General features: G+C 50.1%; 7 protein-coding genes across 7 annotated transcripts; 5 read left to right on the top strand and 2 right to left on the bottom strand.

The window, feature by feature from the left end:
• The first annotated feature begins 981 nt into the window (after nt 1-981).
• Nucleotides 982-3,322, top strand: EJ05DRAFT_283483 (putative ABC transporter). The gene is made up of 5 exons (XM_033740463.1): nt 982-1,318; nt 1,374-1,401; nt 1,456-1,668; nt 1,722-1,980; nt 2,029-3,322. Exons 1-5 carry the CDS (start codon nt 1,159-1,161, stop codon nt 3,238-3,240), a joined length of 1,872 nt encoding a protein of 623 aa, XP_033602860.1. The 5' UTR covers nt 982-1,158; the 3' UTR covers nt 3,241-3,322.
• Nucleotides 3,323-4,333: 1,011 nt separating this feature from the next.
• EJ05DRAFT_525528 (uncharacterized protein) lies at nt 4,334-5,338 on the bottom strand (the record flags this gene model as incomplete). The annotated part of the gene is made up of 3 exons (XM_033748847.1): nt 4,917-5,338; nt 4,636-4,815; nt 4,334-4,595 (listed from the first exon to the last, which is right to left on the bottom strand). The coding sequence occupies exons 1-3, from the start codon at nt 5,105-5,107 to the stop codon at nt 4,334-4,336; spliced, it is 633 nt and encodes a 210-aa protein (XP_033602859.1). The 5' UTR covers nt 5,108-5,338.
• Nucleotides 5,339-7,366: 2,028 nt separating this feature from the next.
• Nucleotides 7,367-8,914, top strand: EJ05DRAFT_283422 (SIS domain-containing protein). The gene is made up of 2 exons (XM_033740462.1): nt 7,367-8,041; nt 8,101-8,914. Exons 1-2 carry the CDS (start codon nt 7,592-7,594, stop codon nt 8,491-8,493), a joined length of 843 nt encoding a protein of 280 aa, XP_033602858.1. The 5' UTR covers nt 7,367-7,591; the 3' UTR covers nt 8,494-8,914.
• A 1,090-nt stretch (nt 8,915-10,004) lies between these two features.
• On the top strand, nt 10,005-11,871 carry EJ05DRAFT_536519 (SET domain-containing protein; the record flags this gene model as incomplete). The annotated part of the gene is made up of 3 exons (XM_033749316.1): nt 10,005-11,209; nt 11,322-11,410; nt 11,558-11,871. Exons 1-3 carry the CDS (start codon nt 10,338-10,340, stop codon nt 11,869-11,871), a joined length of 1,275 nt encoding a protein of 424 aa, XP_033602857.1. The 5' UTR covers nt 10,005-10,337.
• Nucleotides 11,872-12,458: 587 nt separating this feature from the next.
• EJ05DRAFT_474287 (putative xylanase 32) lies at nt 12,459-13,857 on the top strand. The gene has a single exon (XM_033743582.1). The coding sequence runs from the start codon at nt 12,921-12,923 to the stop codon at nt 13,752-13,754; it is 834 nt and encodes a 277-aa protein (XP_033602856.1). The 5' UTR covers nt 12,459-12,920; the 3' UTR covers nt 13,755-13,857.
• Nucleotides 13,858-18,236: 4,379 nt separating this feature from the next.
• On the top strand, nt 18,237-19,512 carry EJ05DRAFT_508944 (uncharacterized protein). The gene has a single exon (XM_033748054.1). It carries the CDS (start codon nt 18,313-18,315, stop codon nt 19,342-19,344), a length of 1,032 nt encoding a protein of 343 aa, XP_033602855.1. The 5' UTR covers nt 18,237-18,312; the 3' UTR covers nt 19,345-19,512.
• A 521-nt stretch (nt 19,513-20,033) lies between these two features.
• On the bottom strand, nt 20,034-21,971 carry EJ05DRAFT_498360 (uncharacterized protein; the record flags this gene model as incomplete). The annotated part of the gene is made up of 3 exons (XM_033746672.1): nt 20,034-21,503; nt 21,556-21,833; nt 21,881-21,971. 3 exons carry the CDS (start codon nt 21,969-21,971, stop codon nt 20,034-20,036), a joined length of 1,839 nt encoding a protein of 612 aa, XP_033602854.1.
• Nucleotides 21,972-22,377: the final 406 nt, after the last annotated feature.

Below are 22,377 nucleotides of genomic sequence, written 5' to 3'. Positions count from 1 at the left end.
CCACTACTACTACTACTACATACTACTACTGCTACTACTACCACTACTACTACTACTAACCACCACTACAACCACCACCACACTACTACAACCACTGCACACACACTACTGCACCACTGAGTACACACCTCCACCATTACCAGCTTCAGCCCACGTCGCACTGCTCATTTCGTCTCCCTTCGCCGTTGCCAACATTCTTCCATCTTTTCATCCTTTTGCCCTCTACAACGCCCGCTCATTACGTTCAACATGTGCGCTGTCTGTATACAGCCCCGTCAGCCCACTCAGCCCGTATTGCCCTTTCAGCACAACTAATGCCTGCTTTGGGTTTTGAGGCGCCGTCGCTTCAATCTGCCATCCGTCCAGAAATGCTTTCTTCTCTTTGAATCACTGTGCCCGTGCTGGACATGCCTGCTGCCACTCTCGTTCTGCCTTCACTTTCTTCACTACTTACTTCTGCTGTTCATCCCTTCTCCGTGCTGCTTCATCAAAGATATCGCCTGCTTCTGCTTCTGCTTCTGCTTCTTACTGCACCTTCTGACCCCTGGCTGTTCTGTCTGACTGTCTGACTGTCTGACTGACTGTCTGACTAGAGCTCTCTGCTTTTGCCTGCTGCACCACCTTCACTTTCTTGTTATAACCCCCCCAACACGGCCCGCTTCGTTCTCTTCACATTTGTTCCACTCCTGCCGACAAGTCCCATGCCATTGCTCCTTCTGGCTTTGCTGTCTTGTTCGTTCTTGCCGCTTATCTTCTGTTTGATCAATCTCCCCTCGCCTTCCCCGCAATCCCCTGTCATTCATCCATCTTGCTCGCCGTTGCTTTCACTGACTTCGCCGTTCCCTCTTTCGCCACCCTCAACACCTTAATTCTCTGCTCAATCGTAATTATTCTGAAATCTACCTTGATATTCTGCTTCGATTTCCTCTCATTACAAACTTCGCAATCTTTTTGCTCTTTACATCTTTGCAAGTTTGGTCGCCGTTCTTTAGTCATCCTGTCCTCCTCTTCAAGTTTTGGCTGCACTTAAGTTTGTATCCTCCCGTACAAGACAACTACACTCTCTTTTAAACTCCCTTCATCTGCCCTCTTACCTTAAGTTGGGCTAGTCCCACCAAATCTTTCAACATTTCGCGCCAAAACTCTTCGTGGTCCTCCATGGACGACATGGAGAAGCTCGCCTCGGGCGACTTTATAAACCTCACAAACTCTTCTGTCCGCAGCTTTGGCTGGGAGAATGTCACTGTCACTGTCAAAGATCGCACTCTCAAGCGCCCAACCGACATTCTGCACGACATCAATGGGATCGTCAAGGCTGGTAAGTTATCCCTCGTCGCCTCCCATGACTTCGCATATTGATACTGTTTCTCTAGGTGAAATGCTTGCCCTAATGGGTCCAAGGTTCGTCTTTCTACAACTCGTCATTGCGCCGCTTTGCTGATAAGTCGTCCACAGCGGCTCTGGTAAAACCACTCTTCTCAACGTACTCGCCCGTCGCACCGAGCACATCAAGGGAGAGACTCACGAGCGCCTGTTCATCAACGGACGCCACACAACTGGTCGCGAGTTTCGCAAAATTGGTCGCTACGTCGAACAGAACGACTCCCTCATGTCCGCCCTGACTGTCAAGGAAACGCTCCATTTCGCCGCCCGTTTGTCTTTGCCTAGGTATGCCCGTCTTCACCACGTCACTCCACACTAGTCATCCTGACCCTTTACAGCTCCGTTTCCAAGCAGGACCGCATGGTCAGAATCGAAGAGTTACTAGCTTCATTTGGTCTGCTCAACCAAGCCAACACTCTCGTAGGAGGTCCCGTCCAAAAGGGCATCAGCGGCGGCCAGAAGCGCCGTCTCAGCGTCGCCAGCCAGTTGATCACGAGCCCTAAGATCCTGTTTCTGGACGAGCCCACCTCTGGACTTGACTCCACTGCAAGCTATGAGGTCGTCAGCTACATCCAGAATATTGCGCGTAAATACAAAGTTTGTCCTCAACTGCTCAATCGTACGAGCATGTCTGACATTTGCTAGCTCATCGTCATTGCCAGTATCCATCAGCCTTCAACAAACACCTTCCAACTCTTCGATCGATTACTCCTCCTTTCGCAGGGCAAGACTGTCTTCAACGGCTTGGTTCAGGATGTGCAACACTACTTTGACAACCTTGGCAGACCCATGCCTATCCACATGAATCCCGCCGAATTCATGCTTGATCTGGTCAATGTCGATTTTGAGCCAAACTCACGCCAGGCCTCGCTCGAACTTCACAAGATACAGAGATCATGGAAAGAGTCTCCAAATGCAAACGTCATTGTTGACGAGATTCTCCACGCAACTGCAGAGACCTGTACGTGTGAAGTGACTACACAGGATGGTCCAAGCGCCTACATGGTTCCTTTCACTCTCATCCATCGTTCCTTTATCAAGAGCCGGAGAGATCTGGTCACCTACTGGATCCGAGTTGGCATGTACATGGGTCTGGCTGTCATGATGGGCACCGTCTGGCTGCGCTTGACTCCCGATCAACACAACATCCAGTCCTTTATCAATGCCATCTTCTTTGGAGGTGCCTTTATGTCTTTCATGGCGGTCGCCTACATTCCGTCGTTTCATGAGGACCGGAGCCTCTTTGTCAAAGAGCGCGCAAATGGACTGTATGGCCCAACCTCTTTTATGGTTGCAAACTTCATCACCGGACTGCCCTTTCTCTTTCTCATCACCGTCCTGTTCTCCGCCATCTCTTACTGGCTGTCAAACTTCGAGCCCACCGCCACCGGCTTCATGATGTGGGTTCTCTACCTATTTCTGGACTTGCTCGCTGCAGAGTCGCTCGTCATTCTCATCTCGAGCTTGACCAACATCTTCGTCGTGGCATTGGCCATCACCGCCTTTGCAAATGGCCTCTGGATGAGTGTTGGCGGTTTCCTAGTCCCACTTGTGGAGCTCAATGTGTTCTGGAAGTATGCCTTCTCGTTTATGGACTACCAAAGATGGGTCTTCCAAGGCATGTTGGTCAATGAGTTCAAGGATCGAACCTACGATTGTGGTCGCCTTGCAAATGGAGACTGTCAATGCATGTACGTCACAGATCTGATTGACCAGTGCAAGATCGATGGTAAAGGAGTGCTCGATACTTATGGCTACAAGACTGGGCAGGAAGGCAAGTATCTGTGCATCATCGTTGGCATCATTGCAGGGTACAGACTGTTCGGCTGGCTTGCTCTTTACCTGAAGCGCACTTGAGCTGCCATGAACAATGGTCTTGGGATCCCGATGCTGTCGTTGACAAAGTATTTTTTCTCGGTATGGATTATGTCTAGAGGGGATGCTATCATGGGGAGTTGGGTGTTTACACTATTTCGAAGTAATAGGCGCAGGGTAACATCGACAGGATAGCTCGGATGGACTATGTAGCATAGGACGGATCACGCCTCGGATATCTGGATCTCCTTTGTAGATCCATTCTCGTTAGTCTATATAGCAAATAAACATCTATAGATATATATTATATCACCACTTGACCTGTCGTATTTAGCTTGCCCTCTGATGAGATTGACTGCTGTTCTCAAATATACACTCATGTCACGGTGGACATCATCCTGAGCCAGCTACCAGCTTACTTTGGTTAGCGTGCAAGTGGACGTCCCAGTATTACCTCCGGTCCCGTCACCTAATTAATAAGTCACTCATTCTCTTGACTCGGTCCACTGGAACTCCCACTGCCGTTTCCCCGCTATCATTCTATGCTTGGATATGACTTTCTGATATGGGCCGTTAATTACCTGCTTTCAAAGACCAACAATGTGACTCGCACAAGCCTCCGTATTCGAGATGCCGACGGCACACGACAACTAAGCTCTCACTCCACAGCCCGCCCTGTACCTTTTACCCCCTCCCTCAGCAGCGTTTCCACCGGAACACATCAAGACGGAAACCAGGCTTTCGCGTCATACCAATGCGCATTTTGGTCCACCACACTTCCATCACCTGCAAGCCCTGCAGCACGTTCTTGGTCAGGTTGGCCTAGCAGGCAGCTCCTCCAGTTGCCGCGCCCAAACATCAGCGCCGATGCGGGCAACTTGGCATCGTCGTTTCAAAGCTGCTTCTGCTGAGTCCTCTTTCTCTACATGTGAGCATTTGTTTCGGATGGAGGTGCGGCAGCACACTTGCTGAGTCGTGCCTTCGCATGATTGGACACCATCTGAGGTATCGGCCTAGGGCAGACCTGGGGATGCATACTACTTCACATGCTGAAGAAATCAAGACCATCGCAGGAGCTGTATCATACGTTACTCGTGACACATGACATCGAAACTAGATCTTTTGGTCTTTGGTACTATGCGCCTTTTGTCGCGTCTATGCCAGACGCTGTCTCGGCAGCTCGCATTTCGTGGACTGCACTCCTGGCTTTCCGATAATGACTGCATATACCACCCTTCGATCTGGTAAAGAGCGCAAGTCGGTAAGCAGATACCAAGAGCGACAGTACGTAGCTCGTAGCTCGAATCACCACATTCGTGAGCATTTTGGTCCTTGAAGCTGCACGAGAAACGGGTGTGCGATGTGTCCCTTCTAGTGCGGTCAAAGTTTGATGTTCCCTTCTGGATTTCCAGTGTACGGCTATGTTGCTAGACATACCCTCGTTCAATTCCCCGGATACTCCTCCTGATCAGTGGCAAGGCATGACCGGAAGCTATCGACGATATTTCCTGTTTGAGCTTGGCAGCAACCCTTTGACAGCACTTCCCACGTGGCATAGTGTCGGAGGCCAATCCATACGTTGCGACGGTTGCGTCGACGGCAGAGATGCAAGCATTCCTGTAGGCAGCAAGAAGATGCGCGCAACACATGGATGAAGATGACTCAGCTGGCCCAGGCCCACGCGTCATACGATACTTCCATCATGACATTGCACACACGAGGTCATCATCGAAGTGTATGATTGCATCTTGCAGACGAAATCATTGGCTCTGAGCTCTCCGTCAGCGGCTTCGAGGAGCTTTGCGGTGAGGCAAAAGCTTGTTGGCACCACGGTATTCAGCTCGACGGGCAGCAATGACAGCAGAACCGACCGCTTGGAAGACAACGAAACAGCGTGCAGAACCACCATGCCTGAGATGGCGTTGCAAGCGCTCGACCAGTGTAATGGCTTGCAGCCTCAGTCGGACCGTGTCTCGTTGCAGGGAACGCCAGCACTACCAACCACGAACCATCTCTCCCAAGCCGTACTAGACCAACAGTTCTGCATAGGAAGGATCGCTCTGATGCGCTCGGTGTCGGTTGCACAGAACTACCCGTAGTCCGCGTCCGCCGGATGCAGTGGTGTTGTGTTCGACAGGATAACGATGCATGTCAATGGATCAATCGTTACTAACCCCAACGGCTAGCCGCGTAGAAGTGTGTCCAGCAACCTGGTCTGACATGACACTGGTGACTTCCCTCCACCGCATCCAGAATTTTGGAGGCCATATGAAGATATTCGATCACTTTCGTCATGATCGAGTCGTTGCACAGCAGCTGCCTCTCGGGACAAGACTGCGCTCTGTGGCCCGGGCGCCGGTCTGAATTTGCTTGGATCGGTACGAAATGCAATTGGCTCAACACAGTACATCTGAGATCGGACATGGAACTCGCATCTTACTCGTCCATAGTACATGCAATACAGTTGCACCGACCCACGCCTGGAACATTCGACCTTGGCAAAATGTGGAGAAGGTTGGGGTCTCTTCTCTTGGACGACATGCGCGAACCATAATTGCAAACACAGTCACCAAGCCGCAGGAAACGTGAAGGGAGTTGAGCTTGCCACTTCTGCAACGGTCTGTAGCAGGAGAGCCGCACTGATGTAACTCCCAGCTCACATGTCAACGGTAGAATTGACACGGGCTACGGACGGGCGTTGGCAGTTTGAGTAGAATGGAGCTTGCGGTGCATCAAGACTGTACACGTTGGTGGATACTACTACTTCCCTGATCAGCATGAAAGGCTGGTCATGGCTGACATTTCCGCAAGATCAGAGCGGATGCTGCCGAACAGTCAATGCTTGCATGTCAGTCAGACCTTACCTGGTTCAACGTTGCGGACCGTTGAAGCTAGTGGGCATGTCAGGGGGGCCAGCCTGGATCCATGGCCCCTGAATACTCATTCGCGTCTCTCTGATTACAATGGATGTGCTGTCGTAGACGACGTCGAGTCATGAAAACGTAAGGAGTACTAATTGCGAACGAACACTCGTTCACTGATCGGCCCGAGTTAGTCTGGCATGACACTCTTGTGTCCTGTTATTACACGTCCATTGCGAATTGCAGTAGAGATGGTCAGATGAATCAGATGGAGAGCTCGACTCAGAATTTTGAAAGTGATGTGCATTTAGGAAAAGGACGAGTCAGCAGAAGCCGGGACGTGATTCGCATTGAATGGTAAGGTATTTTCCAATGGAGTACTGTAGTTGGGGGCACGGACTCCTGCAAGCCTCAGCGGGCGGCGTCGACTCGACCTTTGTCACTTGGGTGTCCGTGTCAGAAGCAAATGCCTTGTTAGGTCCAGCATGTCCATGATCTGTCCGTCTGCAGGACTAAGAAGGCCAATCCTGGCCGGTTCAAGCTGAAAGGGACCTGTGGTGTTTGAGAGCATGCGTTTGGTCTGAGGTAAGCACACAATGTGACGCATCGACATGAGCTGCTAGGAAACACATGTCCATTTGACTGACTGCTTTCCTACAGGCCTCTCTTAATATCAAAGACGTCAACACTTCATATATATAGTAATAAGCACTTGGTGTGGAATGCAGCTGATGCGTCTAGTCTAGCGTGCAGGGCAACGGGTAACGGGTAATAACGGCAGTCTGTGGCCTGAGGCGCCAACTTCGATTGACGCTGAGAATGAGCTAGCACGGTTTGGGCATTAGTCCCTTTCTAGAGTGGCGGGAGAACGGACGCTAGGCGATGACGATATCGCGACTTCACCCGAAAGAACCCCTTTTCGTTACTGTTGTTGTTTATCTGACGCGGCTCAATGACCAAACTCTGGAAGGCAGCGACGGTCCAGCTGAGGTTGGTGACACAGTATGTTTATCTGGCGAGCTTGACCTGCCTATTTGGCGACATCATCTCCCCCCTAAACGTAGCTGACCTGACCTGCCTAATCTAGGTGCTTAGCCAGCTACCTTCAGCCACTGCAGCTGCCTACCTCCCTACCACTATCGCCCGTGCTTGCCCACGCCGCCACAAATTGTAAAACACCACACACCCCAACCACCCTCCTACTACGTATTCTATATCGCGCTTCTTCCGCCCAAAACGACGACGCGGCAAAAAAAGGTCAAACAACAGGCTCGTCTGTCGCTGGCCGCGCGCAACCATGGCTCCACCCAAGCTTCTTCTGTTCTAGGCCCTAATCCTGGCCAGCGTCGACGACTCCACACGCAACGAATTCCGTCATCATTGCCCTTATAAATCTCTAGGCATGGGGCACTCTTCGGCCTTTATCGCTCCGCTCCGCCGCTTGCTCACTCAGCTCATTCATAAGAGCCTGGCTCAAGGACCAAGTCAGCAACCTCTTGACGCTCCAAGACTTTCTCCTGTACGACCCAGTCATGCATAATAATACCCAGACTTCGCCTGTTGCGAGCATTTCCGCGACACCAGCTGCCAGGGCGCCAGCTCCAGCTCCACCCCCTGCTCCACCGCCACAAAAGAGGAAGCGCTCCGCTGAAGGGCCTGTGACCCCTCCGCTGTCCGCGACCGATGCTGGCTCGTCGCACATTCTCACCACCGCCGTGAACGTGCTCTCCATCGAGGCGACTGCGCTCTCGCATGTCTCGCGTCTCTATCAGACCGACCCCGCCGCGCGCGATGGCCTCGTACAGGCCGTCGAGTCGGTCGTCCGCGCACATCAGAGCAGGGGCAAGATCATCGTATGTGGCATTGGCAAGAGCGGACTTGTCGGTATGAAGACGACAGCCACGATGAAGAGCTTGGGCATTCGCTGCGCCTTCATGCACGCCGCCGAAGCTATTCATGGCGACCTGGGTGATATACAGCCTGTGTGTGCTCCCGACTTCGAACTGTATCCTAGACTAGACTTGTCGCTTACACCCAGCAGGACGATGTTGTGCTCTTCATAACCTTCTCCGGGCGTACCCCCGAGCTATTAGCCATTCTACCCCACCTCCCTGCAGCGACGACCGTAATTGCGCTCACAGGACATACAAAGGCTGGTGCCTGCCCGCTGCTGCATGACCGCAGCAATGCCATTGTCCTCCCTGCGCCTATACACGAGCGTGAGGAAGACTCATTTGGCGTGGCCGCGCCGACAACATCGACAACTGTGGCCATGGCCGTCGGTGATATGCTAGCTCTTGCGGCAGCCGATGCGCTCCACCAGGGCGCTACACGCGACGTATTCCTGCGGAACCATCCGGGGGGCGCTATCGGGAAAAAGGCGAAATTTGAACAGCGCGAGGATATTCAGGACGTTGGAGTGATTGCGCAATGAGTCTACGTTTCAATGGCAGGTGGCAGCCGTGCGAGTCACTCAAACATTGTACGGGAGAGAATGGTCTGTCGCAAAACGCGATCTTCATGTCTCGTATCTTTGAGCGAAGACGAGTAGACCGGTTGGGGGTCATGACCGTGCGATTGAAGCAAGGCAGCGCTAAAATGAGCAGCTATTGTTCCTTGCCGTTGACGTACCCAGATGTGCGTTCCTTGTCTGTTGGTCGCGCATTAATTCAGTGCATGGATAGACGGGTATTCCTCCGTGCGGCGCAGTCCCTTTCCAGGATCCCACGCGATTCTCTCCATCGCGGTGGGTTCACTTGCGTGTTTCAACCGGTTGACGCCGATACCTCGGCGCTGTTGAACGATTGCGTTTTGACAACTAAGACGGCTGGCTCCAATCAATAGGACGCTTGAGAGATCGGGTCAGAAGACCCAAACACGTCCCAACAGACACATGTTAGTGAAGCAATCATCACCTTGGATTCATTGGCACGTGTTTGTGGCTACTGGAGATTCCAATATATGGGGATCTGACTCAAGCGCGCGTTTATGAGTGTCCTTGCTTCCATGATATTGCACTTAAGACCGAGTCGCGAGCATGATGCGCCGCCATTCGCGTACACCAGATCCAACGAGCCGGACAGTGCCGAGCTCACCGAGTAGTCCGCTGCAATAGCCGCGCGAGACGCCCCTGCAGCGCTTGATATCCGGACGAGCACATCTCGCCGTGTTGGTTATATCTTCACAGTCTCAGGACCTCTATCCCCCTCTGTCGTCACGCTATACATGCCGGAACTTGCTTTACAATACATGGTATGCATAGAGAGATGGGTATAGATGTATATAACTAGATTTTATCAAAAAAAGAAAAAACCGCGAAGAGAATCCATAAGTAGATATATGTACATGGACAGTTTTCCATCACATGTACTATCATTTACTATGCCACCACCTTTCTTTATTTCTCCTTCTCCCTGTGTACCGTACCGCGACGACCCCACGGTTAACTCCGCTCATGTTAGATCCTCGATCGTGGAAAATCTACTTCTGGATGCTCTGGATGAACGTTGTCTGACTTTGCAACTTTGGAGTGCCCGGTGCAGGGAAACGACGGTGTTCGTAGCGGATGAGTTGGATTTGGGTTGTTTACAGCTTGTGGCCACCGCGCGCTAGTCTGCTTTGGTACAATCCTTGGATGTAGTTCGACATCTTTCTCCATACCTACCTGGGCTTAGCTCGGACACATATTACTTGGGAGGGGTAAAGCAGCGACAGCAGCGATGTCTCTAATTAGACTACATAGGAAAAATATCTAATAAATTCAAGATCCGTCGAAGGATTATTTATCTATTCATTGCTATGTATTTGGGATATCTTATTATCGACATGGTGGCTTGGCCTTGTTGTTGGTGTCATGTTTTCTTATGTTCGCGGAATAAAATGTGGCTAAGAGCTAGGTAATTAGAAGAACTACATCCGATGATGCACTCTATCGCGTCCTGCCATCATGCTGCCAGCTTTTCATCATCCATCGCGGATTAAAATGTACGAAACAACATAAGCTGTTGGTTGTCCCAGGATCGTTTAGCATTTCCCGACCTTGCGCGGGCGCAACGCGCGTGTCATATATGTTTCAAGATCGGCCAAGTTATCATCATCATCATCATCATCACCAACGCCATATCAACGACTTCAACGACTTCAACGACTTCAACGACTTCAACGACTTCAACGACTTCAACGACTTCAGCGTAGATCGTCCATCTTTCTCTCTCTTTCTTCGTCGCTACATCTCTATACCTCTTTCTCTCATTTCCTCTCTCTCGATCGATCTCAACAATGATTCTCTCCTCCGTCCTCTTCTTCTCCTTCTCCCTTTTCCTCCTCGTATACCCATCATACTCGTCATCCTCCTCCTCCTCCTCCTCATCATCCCCATCATCATCATCATCCCCATCCTCCTCTCCCCTCCCCCCCAAACAACCCCAATGCCCACCCCAAAATCCCCTCCAAAACCCCCTCCACCCCTCCTGTCCCGCCATCATCCCCCTAAATCCCCCTCAACAACAACAACAACAACAACAACAACACCACCAAACACCCTGGTCCTCCCCCCCAACATGCACCCAACCCCTCCCCACCCTCCACAACTCCCCCCTCTGCATCTACACATCCACATCCTTTGCCCACGGCCGCGGCATCGCCATCCTCACCACCCCCGCCCTAGCAGCCGCCTTTCGCGCCCTGCCTGCTTTCTCCGAGGGTGTGGATTCGCAGTTACATCTGGAACATCAACACGAGCGAGAACAGGACCGCGTATACACCGAAACCCCCCTCCCAGGCCGCGGCATGGGCATCCTCGCACGCGGCCCGCTCTCCCGCGGCGACGTGGTCATGACGCACACGCCCGTCCTGCTTGCGCTGCGCAATGTGACGAGGCTGATTGCGCAGGAGGATTTGGAGATGTTGTTTGGGAGGGCGCTGGCGGGGTTGAGTGGGGATGTGGAGAGGGGGGTTAGGGGGTTGGCGAGGAGGTTTGCGGGGGGTGGTACTGGGGGTGCTGGTGGTGTAGGAGGCGGGGAAGGGGGGTTGTTGTTGTTGGATGTGGTGGCGACGAATGGGTTTGAGGTTGGGGTTGGGGACGGCGGGGGGGAGATGCATGTTGCGGTTTTGCTGGGGGCGAGTCGGGTTAATCATGATTGTGGGCCGAAGTGAGTTTTGAGTTCGTTTCTGTTTTTTTTTTCTTCTTGGTGTTTTCGCTCGTCGAGGCTGGTCATGTAGAAGCAAAACGGACACACGAACGAACTAACCTCACCAAAACAGCGCAATATACACCTGGAACACCCCTCTCCTCACACACACCATCCGCGCCGTCCGGCCCATCGCGCCAGGCGAGGAGATTACGATTGCTTGTACGTCGATTACCCCCCCCCCCTTTTCCCTCCTCAATATAACCCCCTTCCATCCCTCTGTTTACCCCCCTAATCTATCCCATCCCATCCCATCCCATCCCAAATCTACTAATGACAACGACAATAATAACAAAAGCAAAACAACAGACTCCCACCCCCTAACGCCAACCCCCCACCGCACCCTCTCCCTCGCACAAACATTCGGCTTCACATGTACGTGCGCGCGCTGCGTTTCCCCGGAGGGGGTATCGAATGCGAGATTGGCTGAGATTGAGAGGGTTAGAGAGGGGATTTTGGGTGGTGGTGGCGGTGGTGAAGGTGTAGAAGTGGAGGTACTGTGTGCTCGGTTGAGAGAGCTTTATGAGGCGGAGGGGCTGCATAGTTTGGTGGGGTTTGGGGATGGAGTTGGGGATGGGGATGGGGATGAGGTTGGGGGTATTTGTGTGCGGTTTTGGGGGTGAGAGGTGGAGGGAGGAGAGTGGGTTGAAATGGTGTTTTTGGTAGTGGGATGGAGAATGTGTGATATAAGACGGGGGATATCAGGATATGATATTTACGATATAAGATATGGGATAATATGATAAGGAGATTCAAGTTCTGAGATAAAAACAAATGAGTAATGTAGAGTCAGTCTATCGACATAACATCTCTCTTCTGTAAATGAAATGTTAAAGAATAATATCTAAAGGTATACTACATAGAAGACTATAGAAATTAGGATATCTACTAGTCTATCTATTAGGTCCGAAGTAGAATGTATAATCTGATCTGATATGACAGAATATGCACACTAGGAATTTGAAACCGATAGTGCAGTTAGTAGATACGTACTCTATAAATGAACTATGAGTATATTCTACGAGTTATAAGCACGTATATGACATGATATGAACCGCAACCCATAGTCTATGAATTATAAGGTAGAAGATACACTGAATCCTCGTCTCGATCGATGGAGGAACAGATGGATGCGTACGCCAAGAGGAGCTCGGGCCCACTCCTTGACTTCTTACTTTCCTCCGCCTCGAAACAATCTGCAACTCATTCACGAAACCCTTCCTCATCGGTTGTTCATCTTAAAAACTTGCCTATGTCTGTAGCATTAGCATAGTACTACTGCGAGAAGAGTAGCAGAGACGAAACCATCTCTTTCGTGCCACGAGCTGTCATGGAGTATCTCACCGATTTAGGCTAAGTCACCAAATGTCTCTGGCTAAACGGCTAAATGGATCTCTGAGGTGCCGATTGCGGCTCAAAAGCACGATTGATTATGCTATTAACCCAACTCTGCCACCGTAGATAATTTTGCAATCCTCACCATCAGATCCGCAGAAAGAAAGTCCAGGTCATCATGGTGTCTACACCGATCACAGACGCCGACGAACCCCTCGTAACGCATATCTACACCGCAGATCCATCGGCCCACGTCTTCAATGGCAAGATATACATATATCCATCGCATGACCGCGCAACCGATATCCAAGACAACGACAATGGCGACCAATACGATATGGTCGATTACCACGTGTTGTCCCTAGACACCATCTCATCACCTGCAACTGACCACGGTGTGGTCCTGAAGATGGAGGAGATCCCATGGGTCAGCAAGCAGCTCTGGGCTCCCGACGCCGCCTTCAAGAACGGCAAGTACTTCTTGTATTTCCCTGCTCGCGACAAATCGGGCATCTTCCGCATCGGTGTCGCAGTGGGTGACAGGCCCGAAGGACCGTTCGTACCTGATCCAGAGCCCATTCGAGGAAGCTACAGCATCGACCCAGCCAGCTTTGTAGACGAGAATGGCGATGCGTATCTGTACTTCGGCGGCCTGTGGGGCGGACAGCTCCAGTGTTGGCAGACTGGAGCATTTGATCCTTCGCTGCAAGGTGCCCAGGAGCCGTCTGGGGAGGGCAAGATTGCGCTGTTCCCCCGTGTTGCCCAGCTGGCAGATGATATGAGATCATTCAGCTCCGAAGTCAGGGAGCTCCAGATCCTAGCACCCGAAACTGGGCAGCCCATCGCCGCAGACGACCACGATAAGCGGTTCTTTGAAGCAGCGTGGATGCACAAGTACAAGGAGAAGTACTACTTCTCGTACTCGACCGGCGATACCCATTTCCTGGTGTATGCTGTCGGGGACAGTCCGTTGGGGCCGTTCACCTACGAGGGCCGGATCCTGGAGCCTGTGCAGGGCTGGACGACTCACCACAGCATAGTAGAATATGAAGAGAGGTGGTATCTTTTCTATCACGATACTAGTTTGTCGGGTGGGAAGAATCATCTTCGGAGTGTTAAGGTGCGTGAGATCTTCTACGACGCAGAGGGGAGGATTAAAAAGTCGAATTAAGAAGCATATTTATGTTCTCGGAAGTAATAACTCAGGTTGGAACATACTGTCCGAAGTAGAGTCAGAAGCCAATCTATGGAGAGAGTCCACCGTTCAATACCCGCGTGATCATACGACGCGTTTTATATTGCACTCCATACACTCACGAAGTCCAATCCACGTCACAGAGCTCTCCACCTAGCTCGAGACTTGTGGAGAAGTCACTTCGCAATGATCGCCTCTAACCCTTGCCGAGTTTTTGGCATAGCCGCCTTCGGTAGCACGGATTATTGTAGTCAACGCTGTACACTGTAAGCAAGCGTGTCGTTGCCCTCCAGAAGAAACAGCTTCCACTCTCAAACTACGCATATACATGTCTTCACCACATCGATCAGGCATGTCTTTCATATATTCATGGCTCTTCGCTCAGCAGATCGCACCACTACAACACCTTGCACCTGTATACAATGTGGGTTCTTATATAGCTCACACCTCTTCCTTTGCATACATACCTACAGAATAATGAGTCTGTGATGCTACAAGCTTATGGAAAAAGGGCGCTTGGATGGATTATTATGCTTGCAACGCTTCTATGAGCTAGGATAGGATGGAGCGATGGTGCATTGAAAGAACTTGCTCGGGTCAGAGCCATATGAGATACACGACCGGGGATGTATTGTGTACCTACTGCTGATGATAAAGACTGAAGCGGTCGAAGGAGGTGCTCACAAAGCTCTCAACGACCCATGTCAAAAGAGCGATTAGCTGAAAAGACGTAAGATAATGGTAGGCATAAAGTGCGATCATAGTCAGCTTTAACAGAGAGACACTACTAGTAACCACATTCACCAGCCTAGAAATCGAAGGCCGTCCGAAATTCAATAAAAAAATCCAAAAACAAAAATAAAAAAAAAAAATGAAAAAAATGAAAAAAAAAAAAAAAAAACTACAATGCACCGGATTCGAACCGGTGGACTGTAGGCACCATAGATTGTATGGAATTTCTTTGATCACAGTTAAGAATCTGCGCGTTTATGACTTTACACCATTAGTGCCGCTTGCTTGAAAGTGTAGAGTTTTTGTTAGATTATATAGTATAATTCAATATTTTTGAAAATTTATTTTTTTTGAGATTGGGGGGAGGGGGACTTAAGGATTCGGGTAAATCGTCGTTTACCTTGAACTCAATCCGTCTGTAGCTTTTTCAGCGCGACTCTTGGCACGCGTCGCGCGCGCAATACACCACTTTTTCTCTTATTCTTAAAAACCGCTATTTCCTTTAATAACCCTAATATTAAGCCTCTAGAAGATATTAAAAGATTATATATACTTTTAGTTATATCTAAAGAATACTTTTTAAGTTCTTTTAAAGACTAAAGAGTCTTAAAGAGATAGATAATAGAGAAAATCTCTATTTTCTTATTTTCTCTACTACGTACCTTAGTACTTTAATAGTTCTCTACTTTATAGAGCTTTTCTTAGAATAACTAATTAGTCTATTCTTTTTTTATTAATTTTCTTATATAGAAAGTAAGAGACTATATAGGGGTATATTTATATATAATTAGAAAACTTCCTAGAGTTCTAGTTCTAGAGATATTAGGGAAAATGTAAGTTTTAAGAATAAGAGAAAAAGTGGTGTGTTATACGTGCGACGCGTGCCAAGAGTCGCGCTGAAAAAGTTACAGACGGATTCTCTTGGCACTCGTACCCGCGCGTCTTCACCCCAATCTTCCTATCTAGAGGTTCTTTTCTACTTTTATACCTATACGTAACTATATAAGAGTATGAAAAGTAGATATAATAAATAATTGGAGTTATCTTTGATCTATCTAGAGATTTATTTTTATCTTAGTAAAGTCTCTTTAAAGGTTTCTAGAATCTCATAAAAATTCTAAGGAGATAGTCTTGCTTGAAAAACTCAAACAAAGAGAAAAGGGTTCTCAGGGTCAAAGCGACGAAGCGAATCTGAGGAATGATGATATTCTAGTCTTTTTTTCCGCTAAATAACCTCTATCCATGTTAAAAAGTCATGGTGCCTAAAGCGGAATGCCCAGGGGAAGGACATTAGGAACTCATATAGTGACATATAGCAGAGTGCTCCAGAGATGAATAGATGTTTTCTAATGTAAGGCTTGAGATTTCGAGGATGCAGGTTCCAACAGTGAGCTCGCGCAATGTCACTCCTACACGTGCAAACAAGGATTGCAACCAAAGGCCTGGGTCTGCATGCACCAACCATTCTCGAGCTTGAACGTAGACTTTTCGTTCAACCAGCACCCTCTTATATCATGATACGATGGTCAAGTGAGTTGAGATATTGCATCGAAGACTTAAAATCTCCATATCTCAGGAAGGAGAGGTGTATCGTTACAAGGTCCTGATCAGAGGCTCATGTTAAGGGCACCAAGGAATTGCTGCCGTCAGCGGCTTTGAGTCCGTCACTTACACCCTGCCATGAGAAGGACATCAGATCCTCTAGGTAGAGCAAAAGTAAGTCTCGTTCTTCTCAACACATTATCGGCTGTACCTTAACATAGATACTCTACGGTCATCGACGCTTAAATGCTAAAGCCCATGACCGGTATACGCAAAAGCTACGGAGGAACGGAACAGAACAAGGGATGAGACACAAGTAGGCGAGGCGCGAGGCAGCTCTACCTATCACCTGATAGCGCATTAGACTATGAACTTACTCTCGCAGAAGCACACTTGAGGCTTACTCCAAGCGGTCCTTTGGAGCAAACTCCTAGAAAAGCTTGACACGGGGAAAACCATGTCCAATGCATTCAATCCCCCCGAAGCTGAAGTGCGCCCCTTGCTTCGCTTCCCGACTACCGAGAGCTCCTTGCTAAGTGAATGAACGAATGAATCTTGTCTCCGTCGCTCTCTCTCTATGCTGTGATTTTACAATCTCTCTTTGACATTTGAATGATTCATGGTCTGGGTGATTCTGCATTCCTTGGTCCTTCTCCGGGTCTGGTTTTTCAACCAGTGCTTTCTTTACATAATCGCATTTCTGACTTCGGATTTTCGAATTGCAATTCATGGCTTTTTCCATCTTGCGTCTTGACCTGGCATTCTTTCAACTTGCATTCCGAAATGTCTATGGTCTGGTGCCGTATTCTCGCGGGAAGAAGATATGGAAGATCAAAGAATCTGTGAGTGGCGGGATGGTAGCATATCCAATGATCGTACTCTCTGTAGAGAGATCACATGTTCCTGGAATGCAGTGCGTTCAAGTTTTACCTGTGCAAGCTTGACTTCCTCATGCCTTCTACACAGATCATGATTGATGTCTCTTCTAGGATGACAGTCGTGAAAGGATTTCTCGTGAAGAAAGCATGAGCTCTTTGAGCGATTTCATTCCAGACGATGTCAAATATGTGTCTAGGAATGTCGATGTTGCGCTGCAGAAGGACATGATGCTATTACGGGCATCTCACTTGGATGTTTTCATCCGATAGCTACGTCTCTTTGTGCTAAACACTTTGGAAACATGTAACATGTCGACGGACGCTTGATATATAACTACGAAGAGACATAGAAATCTAGCTGATCAACTTCATAAACACTCATTCCTAGAAATTGTCTAGAGTTCTTCAATCCAAGTCATAAACACTCAAAGCGCAAAAGACTCCATTCCAGCATGCACCAGACTACCATGTTATCCGTCGAGTTCGACGACGTCGACTCTGCCGTATATTATCGCTCCGTCCAACACGCAAAGTTATTCTTCCTAACACTTACTACAGAGGAGCTGCCAACGCGATCTCGAAACTACCATCAAGACCGCGTGCCCTGGCGTCTCCGTCTCGATTTCCGTCCACGTTCCGAATGAAGCTGACATCAGGACTGGCGTACAGTTGTGCACAGAGGTTCATGTTTTGGACTTTGACCTCGACTTTGGAGTCTGCGAATATGTGATGAGTATACCCCAAGTACAACGTGTTGGAAACAAGAATTGACTCGTTATTATAGAATGCTGAGTACAAGGATAAAGTTAGGGGGATTCGTGAGGCTGTCGAGGCAAAAAAGACGGAGCATAGAATAAAACACTTTTCGCTACTACCATAGAGGGGGATTGCATCTTGTTGTCAGATATACGATGGAATCGTGATTTAGTCAAGTAGTCTTGTTTTACTCCTGAAGTTGGACTTGGAGACTGCTAGCGGCTAGTGTCTCGAGGACAAAATGGATAGGTGCTGGCACCTGCTTATCATACTACTTTACTGCGCTTGGGCTCCTTGACATACCACTTCATCATCAGTTCCCATTCCCTTTTTTCTCACATGCTATGTTGGATTAAAACATCATAGTAGATACATATATATGCTTGCTAAGACCCGCCAAAGCATTCACTTACAGTATACCTTATCGGCCCTTTTCCCTTCCCTAGTTTCCTTTCCCGGCAGACCCGGTGCAAGCTAGCTTAGTGCCCGCTGTTCCGCGATGACGTCGCATCACCACATTCTATATTCGAAGCGTGCTATCCCCTTACACTTTGCATTACACGCCTCTATCCCCTTCAGAGTGATGAACAAGAAGGGGTAGTGCCACCACCACAACCACCACCATCATGAACCGCGCCGCGTCAATCATCGGACTAGAGCTCGACGTCGACCTCGACGCCATCAACCCCGCCGCCGTCCCCGACCCCGTGCAAACAACAACCACTCCTACCCCCTCCCACCAAGCATCCGACGAGGAGGCCTCTGCAAACCAGCCCCCCAACGACGCCGACGAGGATACACAACACCTCGACCTACAGCACCGCATCTGGCGCCTCATGCTCGGCGGCGCCCTCTACCTAGCCCCCCTAACCGGCGCCGAAACCGCCGTCCTCGACATCAGCACCAGCACCAAGACAAGCCCATGGGCCATCGACTTCGCACGCGAGAACCCAGAATGCAACGTCACAAGCACAAGCACAACCTCAAGCCCAAACCCCAACACCCAGCCCACCACCTCCTCCCTTCCCCCAAACATAACATCCACCACCCCAACAACCAAACACCACCAAACCCAGGCCAACGCACTCCCCAAACCCACACAGCACCCACCACCACCACCAACCTTCGACTTCACACACACCCACACCCTCCTCTTCACCACCCCATCCTGGCCCTCCTTCCTCGACCGCGCCTGGACCCACACAAAACCCGGCGGCTGGATCCAAGCCGCCGAGCCCCTCTACCCAATCGACTACATCCCAGGCCACCACACAACCGACGCATCCGCGCTCCACCGCTGGAGCGCCCTCTGCCAACAAGCCAGCGCAAACAGCGGTATCGACACACAGGTCGGGCTCGTTCTGCCGGGGCTCATGAAAGCGCAGGGGTTCGTGGAGATAGGGATGCGGGATGTGATGGTGCCGGTTGGGGGGTGGGCGTGCGGGGAGAGGGAGAAGGAGGTTGGGTTGCTTGTGCGGGCGGGTATGGAGGGGTTTGTGGGGCGGTTGGCGAGGGGGTTGTGGGTTGCGGGGTTGGAGGGGTGGGATGAGGGGCGGGTGGAGGGGGAGATTGGGGGTGTGAGGGCGGATTTGGCGGATGGGAGGAATACGTATTATTGGACTGTTTGTGTTGTCTGGGGGCGGAAGCCGTTTGGGTGAGGGGAGTTGAGTGTGGTGTAGGGGTGCGTGGATGGAGGAGGTATATTTTGAATGGACCATCTTCATTTAACAAAAGCAACTCCAAAGAGCTACTACATAAACAGCTATACCAGCACGTATAACGACCTGCAAGTCATTCTCACCTCGCTCTAGACATAGAATCTGTCTACCTATAATAAATACTAATATAACTACTACTATAGAGTGAGTATACGTATTAGTACGACTATTTCTACATCAACTCCAAATCCCTCCTAGATACATATTCTACCAAGTTAGATAGCCCACATCTCTACTTGTACCCAAATATAAAGAAACACAAACATACAACATATAACACATCACGTGATCCATCATATATACCTTACAGGAATTACATAAGTACATCCAAGGTCACGATTGATCTAGCTGACCTGGCAAGCTGGTACTTACCAACGACCACTCGAGGACGTAGTCAACACCTTTCATGTCAGACTATGGGCACGTAGAATTCACACAAGAGGGCATGCAATGTTGATGATTAACAGAGGTTGCAATTCCTGTGTTATGCGTGGTTTCGACTATCGCTACAGCGTGTCACATGCCTATTCCAATCTCCGTCTGACTTCCCGGCAGTCTGTACATTACGATCCGCTAGGATCAGCCATCTGACCTTTTCCAGATATTCTTACGCTGGTCCATTAATGTATTTACAAGAAGAGCATCAAAGCAGCGACCGCGACCGTGAAAACGGCACTGGCAGCTGATCGTTTCGACGCGGCACCGTCAAATGGTAATGGTGAAGGTGTCGCATGGCCTGTGGGCACGACGAATCCTGAGGTGGGCATTGCTGGAACAGGAGGGACGACTGCAGTTGGAACAGGGGGACTACTTGGCGCCGCCGGTGCCGAAACATGAGACGATACAACAGCGGTCGTCGGCTTGATGATTGAAGTTGGCTCCACGCCCGCAAATGAACTGGAAGTGACAGTAACCGTGACGACAACAGGAGTTTCGCAAACGGACGTAGGGAGTACTTCCGCAGTCGGCTCTACAGTCATAGTCACTGTTCCAGTCTCAGTAACGGTGACGACAACAGGCTCCTCGCAGACCGAGTCAGAAGCCTCTGAAGGAGCGGGGACCGCTGGTGACGCATATGGAGTGGGTGCAGCTGGGGTTGGGGCGATGCTGTCCACTGCAGTAGGGGCAAACTGAACTGGTTCTTCAATGTGGGATGACGACGCGACGATCGATGGCTCAGGAACTGCCGGGCTTGGTGATGGTGTGGGCGATGGGGTGGGCACAATCGAGGACTTGGCATCCGAGCCTTGGTCATGGTCGCCCTTGGATTCGATAGATAGCATCAGTGATTGAATGGTTTCCAATGCACAAAGCTGCTGGTTGATGCCCGGGAGACCATCGAAACCGCCGGTATACCATTTTGTACCACACTGGTTCTTATCACCAGAGCATGATTGAGCTGCGGCCTCAGCAGAAGATTTGAGCCATGGGGTGATTGTAGATGCAGTCTCAGGGACAAGTTTAGCGGTCTTGCCCAGCCAGCGAGAGAGATACGCTTTGAACGACTGTTGGTCCATGTTGCAGGTCTTCTGCTCGCAGACGACCTCGGCAAGAACACCAGGCGCTTCAGAGTGGTGGTTGAAGAAGTAATCGGCTGCCTTGACAAGTGCTTGAGTTCGTTCCAGCCAAACCTTGTTGCCCGTGTGAGCATACATGGCCGCTGCGCCGTACGTGAAGAGACCGTGGTTGTATGTCCATCTGTTGTGGTCGATTTTGGCGCAGTTGGCTCCGTTCTCGGTCCCGGCACCATCATAAACCGCATAGTTCGAGTCGATGAAGCCAATCTTAGTGGTCCAATCCCATACCTTCTCAGCCCAGTTGGCGAAGCTGTCGTCCTTCTTATGAAGAGCTAGACGGGCGGCAAGCTGAAACAAACCTCCGTTGGCTACGCTGTTCTTGTACTTGAGACCGTTGGCATTGTCAGCATAGATCTGCCAGAATAATCCACCGTTGCAGCTCGTAGTGTCCCAGCGGGAGGTGATGCTCTTGAAAGCACCTTCAGCGACATCAATGTATGCAGGTGCACCATCTGCAGCAGGGAAGCCGGACTCAGCGGCGGACATCATCGATAGAGCCCAGAATGCTTGATCGTCAGTGCCCTATCCATAGTCAGCATGGATACTTCTCCGCTCTAGCATCGGTGCATCTCACCTCTTCTCCCCGCTTAGACTCAATGATTAGGTCAGCCTTCTCACCCACGTTGGCAGCAAGGGCGTGCTTGGTCGCTTCAACATAGCTATTGTCGCCGGAGTACATGGCATAGTCGACCATTCCGCCCCAGATGGCACCACTGTTCCACCAATACAGCTTGTCAACACCCTCGGGGGAAACAAAGGAGCCAACGTCAGCAGCAGGGGTGGTCGATTGGTTGTTGGTGTAGTGGCTCATGAGGCCATACGCGACTGTGGCAGCGGCATTGCGAACAGACTCTGGAAAAAATATTAGTTTTGCACGATGTGGCAGCATCTAAGCTCACCTCCATCGGTAGCGGAGAGCTTCAAAGAAGCACAGGAAGAGATAAAAAGAGCAGAGGCTACCAGAGCCGGATGAATGATGGATTGTTTCATGCTGTCGGTCGAGAAGGCTTCCAGGCAATTGCTTGAGTAGGAAGTGTTTTAAGTGCAGTGGTCACTTCCCAGGAGGTCGTTTAGAGCGTTATGCGGGTAAGCAGTGTCGATGGACAGTGGAAAGAAAGTAGGCAAGGCAAGCTTGCAAGGCAAAAAGAGTGACTGTAACGTGAAAGAAAAGATGCGGATGCAGAGACTTCAGTAAAGAAAGACAGGCCACATGGCAAGGGAGAAAGGTGAAGGTAAAGTACGAGGACAGAAAAGCGGTTGCAGATTGTAAATATACCAGGCGACGATGCAAACGGCGGTCCTTAGTCATTCACCGCGTGGCAATTCTCTGGAACCTTACCTCAGTAACAACTAACAAGCTTGCTTAAGGAGGAGCACGGAGCACGGGCGGCAGGCC

Source organism: Pseudovirgaria hyperparasitica, assembly GCF_010093815.1.
Source record: "Pseudovirgaria hyperparasitica strain CBS 121739 unplaced genomic scaffold EJ05scaffold_4, whole genome shotgun sequence".
NCBI classification, from domain to species: Eukaryota; Fungi; Ascomycota; class Dothideomycetes; order Acrospermales; family Acrospermaceae; genus Pseudovirgaria; species Pseudovirgaria hyperparasitica.
This window is presented reverse-complemented; position numbering and strand designations above follow the sequence as displayed.